Source organism: Vollenhovia emeryi, unplaced genomic scaffold (genome assembly GCF_000949405.1).
Source record: "Vollenhovia emeryi isolate VEMERY1.0 unplaced genomic scaffold, V.emery_V1.0 DF939349.1, whole genome shotgun sequence".
In the NCBI taxonomy this organism is placed as follows: Eukaryota; Metazoa; Arthropoda; class Insecta; order Hymenoptera; family Formicidae; genus Vollenhovia; species Vollenhovia emeryi.
Window position 1 is genome coordinate 84,135 of NW_011967017.1, and position 11,608 is coordinate 95,742.

At 34.6% G+C, this 11,608-nt stretch overlaps 1 protein-coding gene across 17 annotated transcripts in view; it reads left to right on the forward strand.

Annotated features, from left to right (window-relative positions):
* The first annotated feature begins 4,315 nt into the window (after positions 1-4,315).
* LOC105558386 (antichymotrypsin-2-like) overlaps positions 4,316-11,608 on the forward strand; it is a 30,608-nt gene continuing 23,315 nt past the window's right edge. For 16 of the 17 annotated variants that reach the window (XM_012006036.1, XM_012006032.1, XM_012006026.1 and 13 more), the window contains exons 1-6: positions 4,316-4,501; positions 4,775-4,957; positions 5,279-5,489; positions 5,976-6,190; positions 6,318-6,512; positions 6,594-6,729. In XM_012006036.1, coding sequence (XP_011861426.1) covers positions 4,385-4,501; positions 4,775-4,957; positions 5,279-5,489; positions 5,976-6,190; positions 6,318-6,512; positions 6,594-6,729 — 1,057 coding nt within the window. In that variant the 5' untranslated portion in view covers positions 4,316-4,384. Of the gene's footprint in view, positions 4,502-4,774; positions 4,958-5,278; positions 5,490-5,975; positions 6,191-6,317; positions 6,513-6,593; positions 6,730-8,826; positions 9,243-11,608 lie in introns of those variants that run through there. The other variant, XM_012006042.1, reaches the window with a different exon arrangement.

Below are 11,608 nucleotides of genomic sequence, written 5' to 3' on the forward strand. Positions count from 1 at the left end.
CGAAACCGCGAAAGGACCGTTCGAGAGCGAGTACAGCGAAAGAGAAAATAAACCTAAATTTTTTAAATGAGAGCGTCTTAGCCTCTTAATTCCCTTCGTGCCAGTGGGGTCGAATGGACCATCGATACTTGCCTCTGCAGCCGCGATAACCCCAAACGCTCTCCCCGTGCAGGAACGCGGCCGTTATCGGATACACAAGTCTGGCCGAATCCCTTCTGATACGACGACAACGACGACGACGTGTTATCGATACGCACCGATTTGACGTATCGGCGATAATGCTATTATGCTACGACTCCGGCAAGTCGTAATTCTCGACTCGTGATTTTACTCGTTGCTCCAAGGTGATCCGTGCCGGATACCGTTCTCGCTCTCGGTGTGATTCATTTCCAGAGTTGCGCAGCGTGAACTTCTCTTTCATTATCAGTTGATTAATATCGTCCTATCAGAATTAGCCGGACTTGCCTCGCGTTTATAGTGCGCGATGCAGTTGATTAGTTGTGCAGATTTACGCTGAACATCAACGCGATTATACTGTTTCCATGTTGCGCGTCGTTCTCGAGTCCTTTATTAGACAACGAAGTAAAAAGAAAGGAAAGACTTGACGAGGTTTCGAAGGAACGGCCTTGACATTCGTTACTTTGAAATTTACTGCCAATTATGTAAATGTACTTAAAACATAGTAAAAATAGATGACGTTTACGGCTTGTTATATTTTATGAAAATTTAGAGTGAATATAAAAGACAGAATGAAGATTTTCTTGCGAATGATTAATCTTCATACAGTTTTACGTACGAGTTTTATACCGATTTCATTACTCGCCGATGTTAATATTCAAAGAGGTGTAAAAATAAATAAATAAAATGTATTTAAAGAAAAATTAGATAACTCGAGATAACTCATTCGATCCACGGTGGATGGATATAAACTCTTTTCTCTCATATCGCAATTCCGATATGATAATATTTATCTTGCGCTTGATGTTATCGCGCACAAAACATAACACAAACCCCAGTAAAGTTTTGTCGCTCGTATCAATTTTACCTCGCGCGAACTATAATTTAAAATAGTCACGTAAGTTACGATTCGTAAAACCTTGTATCCCCCTAAATTTGAACATGCGCATAATTATGCGACTTGTCTCATCTATTTTTAGTTTACATTAAAGGCGTTTCGTACTTTGAACATAAAATTAAACTCAAAACTTGCAAAAAAATCCAGGCTCTCTTAATCCTTTGTAAAAATTCTATAAAATTTTGTACGATCGTGAAAGAAAATAATGCATCATCGGGAAAAGAAGAAAAAACTAAGGACTTGATCGAAGAAGCTTGCGATTTCCGTTGAACATTTCTGTTAAATAAAATATAATTGTACTTCTTGTAGGAAGTTTTCACAACAATACGTCAATTGATCAATTAAGTTTCGATTATTTCACCGGTGCTTCTCGGAAATGCTCGTCTCTCTTAAAGCAAATTTTCTTCTTTCAAATGTAGAAGTCGTTACTATCAAGAAAGAAACCATTGCACCAAACAAGATTGCTGTATCTTTGCCGGCCTATCCGTCACATGTGTCTAGTTGGCATACATGATTAGTCGTATTCATATAATGCGACTGTTACATTAGTAATCTTAATGGGTTTTCCCCAACGAGGAAACATTATCTGTTTAATGTTCCATGACATTCTTTCGTTTGTTATTTCTGTTTTATCATCAAGTACAGCGATATCTCATATTTTTATATTTTCACTTCAAGTAATTCTAGGAATTTTTAATCATCATGTACGCAATATTTTGCAACGCGACAAATATTATGCAATGCATTTCACAATTTTTTTTTAATTACTTGACCACTAAAAGGTCTGCGAGCGTCGGATTCTCGGAAAATTGAATTCCCACCAAGGTTAAATAGCGCTGCAAAAGTCTACAAATATCGACATTAAGACAAGATTAAGATAAAATCGAAAGTAATGAGACTTTCTTCTCTAAAATAATATTATTTCTACCAAAAGATATTTTCGTCGTACTGGTTCTCATTTTTATTTTTATTTTTCATACTTGTAATCTCCTCAGATTGTATTTTTATCTATTTTGAGAGAATGTATACATTTATTGGCATAGCGATAGCGATATAACGTGTGATTTATTTTCCATTTAGCATAACTGTCGTCGTAAGCACAAGATTTTTCAATTAATCAGAGATATCGATAAATACCATTAAACAGACAACATTGATATATTTTTATGTATGTCAGTATATAACGCAAGCAATATGTATTTTATATTCTTTTCCTGGCCGTTCTTGTTGCATAACAGTGTAATTACATGTACAGAGTGTCCCAGGTTCATCATCCTCCCTTCAATGACAAACACTGAAGGCCAAAAAATAGCTGTTCTCTCCATTGTTCACTCAATCGCTGAATTAAACATAACCGGGACAGCTAAGGGATTTTGACTCAAATTTGAAAAAAAACTTATGAAAAACGCTACAATTTAATTAACTTACAAAATTCAAGATAAATATTATATACGAGATGTGCATATTATAAAAAATTGAATCGCTTTCCATTCACGGGGGCTTTCAACTCAAAGGGAATTTTAGTTACACGGGAAGTTATAATTAAAATAATTAATCCCGAAGTAAAATTTGAAGAAGGAGATTGGGACAAGTGGTTGGAAGGGAAGACGATGGATCCTCCCTGCATAAATGACCTGCATAAATGACCCGCATGCTGACACCCCGCTAACGGTCGTGTTTATCGCCGCTTATATAATTGTCAAACTTTTGCCCTCTTGAACCGAGGTCTCGTCTATCTGCTGAAGAAATATTTTCCATTATCGTTACGGTATCGCTGCCCGTATCTTTGTTTGTCGCGTTTCTCGTCGCTCTCTGAGAAACTCGTGGCGACTTCCGATTTACCTAGCGGCGGCCAGCAGCGCGACAAATTATTCCACAGTTGAACCGAAATAAAACGTCAATCTAAATGAAAAGGAATGAGAATGACGTATTTACTCTAAGAGAGCATACGGTGTGTCGAAAACAGGTTTATGCCTTGCAAATACACGATGAAAAGCGGTGTTTGGTTTGAATCATTCGCCTTGAATTTACACGCGCTCGTGAGCAGTCATTATTTGTGTAATTATTTATGGCTTGGTTATATAGAAATCTCCTCCTCGAAATTATACTCCGTTCATTCCGAGGAAAAAAAATCAATTTCACATGTATTATTTTTTTATTAAATTAAGCTTAAATACTTACCATAATTATATGCGTGTTAATATAGCACAATGTAATTCGTTACTCATTGAAATCATAATTAAATGAACTGTGAAAAACATGATGTAATACGTGTATTGTACATATTATATAATGTATGGGAACGCCAGTAAATCTATATTACGGTGAAATGTTTAGTAATATTTGACGTGCGAAAAGTTCGATATGATTATATTATTATTCTTTTGAATATCGTTACGTAATAATTGCAAATGCGAATGATTATGAATCATTATCACGTCTTGCAACATACGTATGATTCATCGTAACAATTATCCGGTTAAAAAAAACAAGGTATCTAAAAGTAATAAAATGAGAAAAACATTTAGCTGAACTAGCTTAGTTAAATTTTCGTTTAATTGACGCGGGCAAAACGTAACGAAGGAATTGCAGAAATATTTTTAATTGATTTTTTTCCAAAATTAATTTTTATATATTCGCACGACTTTACTTGTGCCACCGAACAACCGCGGTGCTTTGAGGATCTGATTTTTATGCTGGCCAGTTCTCGAATTTATCTACCGATAAACTTCAGTTCATAAAACTACTTGCTCGGTTACTTGCATAAAAATGTAATGCTGTTATTGGCCTTCGTTTTAATGTTCATATCGCTTCTTGAAAGACTCGTATATTGTGCAAATGCATAATCTGTGAATGTGTGAATGTAAGATTGTGACGATGTGGTAGCGTTTCGCGTTCACCTTGGACGACATGCCCGACACTGTATTTTAATTTACATGCGACCTTCAAACGCAAGTGTTCAATTTTCGACACCTATAATGCTCAAAGCGACGATTTTTGCGACGTTATATCTTAACGACTTGGTGTCTCGCCACATAAAAATATCGTATTAATAGAGAGACATCATTTATTTTCCCGTAAGGATCTTTTAAGGATCGTATAAATGTAAAAGTATTTAAAACTTTATGTCATATTGGTAATATTAAAATTATTTCAGTGGAAATAATAATTTTGCAATTTTTCTTATTGCGTTTCGACTATCATTAGCTAATGCACTAAATTTTGCGATGAATTTATTATTGAATCTTTTCCCTTTTTGTTATTGCAGTACAAAGAAGCTTTTTGGCACTTTGCCTATTTGCATCAGTCATGGCCACACCAACTGGAAAAGCTGGAAATGATGAAAATTTTGAAAATTTTGAAAATGATGCGGCTCTTCAGGCTGTTTCTCAGGGCGCTCATTTGTTTTCCACCAACTTCGTCAAGGTATATTAATTAAATTCAAATATTCTCAAAGCTTTTTCTATCAGACTCTGACATTACGTAGCTATCCTTGTATTATTTATCAATTTAATATCATGCAATTATAATTATGAGAAAATAGCTTTGACCAAATCCATACTGAACGATATTGTGTTACTAACTCGGCGCCGACAATGAAATAATCAAAAGAACCACTTAATTCTCAAGTCAATTTCATTATTTTCTAATTCGTGATGAATGAAGCTAGTGTGTAATTAAAAAATGTCTTTTTTTTAGACTGTTGCAAAAGAACATCAAGAGAATTTAATATGCTCTCCTCTCAGTGCCGATATTGCTCTGAGCATGGCTGCTCAGGGCTCCGCCGGAGCGACTCAAACGGAATTCCAAAATGTTCTCAGGCTGCCAGCTGAAAAGTCACAAGCTCTACAAGGGTACCAGAATCTGCTTGATAAACTAAATGTAATTATCAAATTGCAATATATTATCAAACGTAAGATTTGTAAAGTATGGCACTTGCAGAATATAAATCCTCAAAACTTGATAAAATGAAGAATGAGATTTATAAAATGTAAATATTATTTTCTGAACCATCAATATTACAAAGTATTATAGAATACTATAACATTTGTTATATTTTTGAAGAAAATTATTACGTATAATTATTAAATTACATTATAAATCAATTATATGTTGAATTAACTTTAGTCATGTTTTATGATATATCTTATGACACTCAATTGACGGATAGTATTAATCGAAGGCGAAATGTTATTTTTGCAGAATGTTCAAAATGTAACTCTGAAGCTCGCTAACAAGATGTTCATCAACGAAAATTTCCCAGTGAAACCAGAGTACAAACAAGAGCTCCAGACGTACTATCATTCCGACATACAGTCGGTGGACTTTGCTAAAAGCGACGCAGCCGCGAACACCGTTAACACTTGGTGCAAGGAGAATACCAACAATCGCATCGACAGCATCATTACTGCCGGTAAAGAACAATTCACTAGTACATTTTATTGATTCCCCTTAGGGTTACAAGGCGTTTTTGAAGGAACGTGGCCAAACCTCTTTAGAACACTCTCTCTATATCCACTTCGCTATGTGGCGATCGAACGAAAAACCAACAATGTTTTTGTTTGGTTTTGAACCCGGGTCTTCGGATTACCAGACCAGCGCACAATCCTCTGCGCCACGATCGCCACTAAAGAACAATTCACATTTTGCATTTATACATGTATATGCGTTTAATTCTTTAACGACCAAAAATGCGATTTCTTTCCTGCATTTGCACGAACGATTTAAAGGAACTAAGTAGCGAAGAATGTAATAGTATAAAACGTCTGGATAATCTTTGCTATCTGTAGATAATATATTCGTACGTGTGCAGATAATATTTCCATACGTATAAAAATTTACTGATTTACTGAGCCAAATTTTAAAGAATACTCATGCTAATTTTTATTATCTATTATAGACGATGTGGATAGCGATACTGCATTGATCCTGGCAAACGCGGTGTACTTCAAGGGCACCTGGGCTCACGAGTTTGATCCTAGGGCCACCATGGATCGCCCGTTCCATATTGACGCCAACAACGTAAAGGATGTTCCTACTATGTACAGAAAGGGCAACTACAAATACGTTGACTTGCCGGATTACGATGCTAAATGCATCGAGCTGCCTTACGCGGTAATTCCCAAATTTCCGAAAAGAATCTAGTTGAACGTTTGAGATATCTTTCTGCTTTTTGTCACAAGTGTATTTCATTTATCTCTGGAAATCCCTCTTTACACAAGTTTAATTTTTATTACTGCAGAACAAAGACGTCAGTATGGTGATCATCCTACCCAATAAAGTTGACGGTCTAGCTGCACTGACCGACAAACTCGATGAAGTTAGCACGGAATGCAGCACCCGCCTTGCTGAAACTTACGAACGCGAGGTCCGAGTGTTCCTGCCCAAGTTCAAGGTCGAATCCAAATTGGATCTTGGAGCGACATTGAAGACGAAGGTACGTGACAACAATGTTTCGCGAATAATGAAGCAAAGTAAAGGCGACATTTTACTCACTTATTTGTCTTGCTTGTTGCAGATGGGTCTTGTTCAACCGTTCACCGATAGCGCTGATTTTTCAGGCATTTCGAATGTACCTTTAAAGATCAGCAAAGTCGTGCAAAAGGCTTTCATCGAAGTTAACGAGGAGGGTAGCGAGGCAGCCGCCGTCACCGGTAAGTACACCTTGCTTTTGTTCCTTGCATTTGTTTTGTAACTAACAGGCAAAATATTATCTTGAAATCCCGAATAAGAATATAATCTTTAAATATGAGAACAATGCGCGAGTCAAGTAACTTCCTTTAAATACTCTATATTTCTGTTTGCGTTTCATCTAATTTATCTTTTATCACTTAACAATTTTATGGACTATGACACTTTTATAGAAACATAATCTTTTCATTTATAATTGCGATAGAGTACAAGAGAAAAGTAGTAACAAATACGATAAGCAATATTAATTTCATATTATGCGCAAGATGATATTTCGTCTAATTTTATTTGGGATATATCGAGATTCTTTTTCGCTTCTGAGAAACTCTGAGGAATTATTTTGGAGACAGTCCGACTATGCCTGTGCATGTAACGTTATTTTACTGTTATATTGTATCGAATTGCAAAATTCCAAATTTCTCGCTCTCGGAGTTTCCGCGGCACGGATGTATGTGTACGCTGCCGTAATTTTAAGCTGAGTGTGATAGTTAAATGTTGCTCACGTGCTTTTTACGTCAACAAGTTTGCTGGTCCGTACATGTCATAAACCTTTTACGTATTTCTGTGTTCTTTTTTTTTGCTTCCCTTTATATCTTTACTTTTGCGAACACACTATTGCATTGTTAATACACACGCTTTATCATACATTACACTGCACCGCATTGCAATTTGTTTGGTTTGTGCACCTGTTACTCACGTTGCACCTATTGTATTATTACTTCCGTCAGACAACGACAATCGCAATGACACATTGATGCTTATATGATCTGTTGTTTGAACTACGATTACAATCAGAAAATCTTGTAGTTTTGTAAAAGGGAGCGTTTCAGTGTCGCAACCCTCGACACTTGCCCAGCGAGAAATGACTTGTCGATCGATGTAAATACGATGTCGAATTTGACGTTGTTTCGACGTCGATCGACAAATTATCTCTCACTGGGTGATGATAGCTCAGTATTTGACTGAAGTCTTTCGTGTAATTAACATGAAAGCATTACGGTGATTGCATACATGCGTTCACCCAGTTTTATTTTAGAGAAATGATTGGAATTTCTCAGGCAACACAAAATTTTGAAATCTTTAAACACATTCTCGCACTTAAATTGAATTTCTGCAGTTTATTTCTAAATAAAAAAAAATTGCGCGAGTGATTGGACGTGATTGGTGAAGTAACAGAAGCTCACAATTTTTGGATGAAGCTAAGTGGACTTTCATATTCATCTCAACTTTAAATCACCTTTAACCATCTTAGAATGCGCGTCGCCGTTACTGGGGAATTACGCAGTTCACGGTTCACGACGATAAGGATATAATTGCGATAATGGCTGTATTCTACCGTGTCTGCTACTACGCGAGTACAAAACCAAATTACGATGCACTGAATAGCAAATTGTCTAACCGTCATTGGAGTATGTGCTAATTATAAAAGCAACTTAGCTTAATGAAAGCTATTAAGGAAAAAGAGAGAGGAAAAGATGACAAAATTCTCAGGAAAAGTCTCTCGAACCTTTCGTAACTACTTCATCGTGAAAGAGAAGCATATAATAAGTGAGGGTCTCATCATGATGCTGTTGATCAATCGGACTACGAATCTTCGTATGAACAGTTTTTTTTTCATACAGCTACATTATAACAACAAGACTGGATCGTGCTTTTCTCTGATCCTGTGCATACGACAACCGAAATGTCTGATTAAGTAAAATTATTTCATTTATTTATATGAGAAAATTGGCGAAAATAGATGTGGATTTTGTGGATCTATGCATATCGGATTAGTAAGAGCTTTCGAACGAGTAACTTCTAAAATAGAAACACAAAACGTACATATGAAACGATTTCCATCGTTTGACTCATAAACCGTCGATTTTACGATGATGAACGATACGTCGTCACATAAAATTCTTCTTTCTTTTTCCTGCACTAGTTTCCTCACTCTGATCAAGTCCTGGCATGACTAATATTCAATCAGTAATATCTCATTTAAACGTTTCACGCTCTGGGCATCCAAGAGCGCACCCGACCATTGAAACGGATAATTGATACAAGAAATCTTCTGACAGGTGCCAATGTTAGACCTCTTTCGGGTTCTTGGCAACCGGTGGAGCCTATTACAGTTCGTGTCGATCATCCTTTCCTGGCGATCATTAAACACAACAGCATCGCGTTATTCGTAGTGAAGATCCAGTGGTAGTGATAATAAATATTTATGTCTTTTTGCGTAACGATATAAAATAGTAATTAGTACACTTTTTAATTTATGTACTTTCATTACGTGCTACCGAAACTCAGCAAGTTTTTAAGCTGAAAAGTAAAACATTTTTACGACGTGCGATTAATGGTAGGGACTTGATTTGTAATTATAAAATATATGTATACCATCTTTCTATAAATTGGTATACTTGGTAGTCGTGAGTTGTACCACATGTGAAACATGACAATATCTGTATAATAATAGAAACTAAATTTCATAAATTTATTATCGCTCAAATTAATTCAGCACAAGTCCGTAAATGTGGAATCTCGATAATTATATTTAAACACGCGTAATTATTATTAAAAAGGCACCATCTTTTTTTAATTTATTACACATTATGTGATATGTAATGAATTATCCTCTCTCTCTCTGTTCAATAGATTTAATTACTTCTTAATATAAAACCATAAGATATATAGCATTTTTTATATATATTTATTGATCAATGGTTACTTTGGCTTTTTTACTTTTATAGCTTTATGCATTTTTACATGAGAATTTTCTTAATCAATATTTTTACCTTTTTACAACTTTTTTTATTTCCCAATTTTTGCGTACAATGTAACGCAAATAAATTACGGGACTTTACTTCGAAGTGCATTTAAGTCGGTTCAGAGGCACTGTTTTTTAGTAATCTTTATTTTTACGATACGATATTTATTTTCCTCTCCCTGTATTAAAAAATATAATAAACTGTGTTTATAAAATTATTGGTATTTAATATCTCATATAAAAACGATGTATTATTTCTAAAATAATAATATATTATAATGTCATAATAATAATATACAGGGTGTTAATTAAATAGCGCCCACTAATAATATAGCGTTATTCCTGACTAAAAATTGAGTCAAAAAGTCCTGAACCATTTTTTTCTACAATGCTCAACGAAGCAGTAAATATCGAGTAAAGCTAATCCAATCGGCGTTGTCCTTTAGACGGAAGCACGTCAGTGAGCCGCGCGCCTGGTAGTGTGCGTAAGCGCTCCGCCGTATCGCGCCGCTACATTGCTATATTCGCACTGCGCTAGCATGCAATATTCTTACGTGCCGTATAATGTGAAAAAAGTTCTCTTGCACGTCAGAAGATTCTTCTTAAAGAAAATTTCGCAGAACTCTCGTCAAAATGGATTAATAATGCTCACCTAAAAAATCCTATAATCTTTTCGCTTATAAATTGATTTAAAACTTTTCTTTGTAGATTCGAAACTCTGTGCGTCCTTTTACGTAGGATAGACATACATTTTTTTCTTGATAATATTTATCAATTAAATTACATTTTGAGTTATCTTTTCTGTAATTCTCTTATGAAAATTGTATTCTTTAACATTTGATTACACAGATGATTTTATTATTTCAAAAATCTATTTCTTAAGAAATTTCTACAGAAAATGTAGGGATATGAAGAAAGCGTATTGTAATAAAACAGAAAACAAGACAAACTTCCCCATTATCAATGTATGAAGATTTCGACAAGCACAAAAATTTTACGTAAAATTTTTTTCTAAACAATCCGCTTTTTTCAGAAATCTTTGCGTTAACATTTAAATCTTAAAACGAATCACTTAGTGAATCTTTCTGTGAATGGTCTCGGTACTTTGTGAAGTAGTAAATTTTTTTAAAGAATTTATTATATTAATTACCAAATAAAAGAAATGAAAGGCTGTAAAGCAATATGATAAGGTTAACGACCAAGGACGGGCAAATCAGGATAGTAAAATAATATTAGTAGATGAATATGTAATTTATTCTGTAATAATTTAGAAGAGAACAATGTACGTTTTGACAATGTTCTCTTCTAAATTATTACAGAATAAATTACATATTCATCTACCAATATTATTTTACTATCCTGATTTGCCCGTCCTTGGTCGTTAACCTTCTCATATTGCTTTACAGCCTTTCATTTCTTTTATTTGGTAATTAATATAATAAATTCTTTAAAAAAATTTACTACTTCACAAAGTACCGAGACCATTCACAGAAAGATTCACTAAGTGATTCGTTTTAAGATTTAAATGTTAACGCAAAGATTTCTGAAAAAAACGGATTGTTTAGAAAAAAATTTTACGTAAAATTTTTGTGCTTGTCGAAATCTTCATACATTGATAATGGGGAAGTTTGTCTTGTTTTCTGTTTTATTACAATACGCTTTCTTCATATCCCTACATTTTCAGTAGAAATTTCTTAAGAAATAGATTTTTGAAATAATAAAATCATCTGTGTAATCAAATGTTAAAGAATACAATTTTCATAAGAGAATTACAGAAAAGATAACTCAAAATGTAATTTAATTGACAAATATTATCAAGAAAAAAATGTATGTCTATCCTACGTAAAAGGACGCACAGAGTTTCGAATCTACAAAGAAAAGTTTTAAATCAATTTATAAGCGAAAAGATTATAGGATTTTTTAGGTGAACATTATTAATCCATTTTGACGAGAGTTCTGCGAAATTTTCTTTAAGAAGAGTCTTCTGACGTGCAAGAGAACATTTTTCACATTATACGGCACGTAAGAATATTGCATGCTAGCGCAGTGCGAATATAGCAATGTAGCGGCGCGATGCGGCGGAGCGCACACTACCA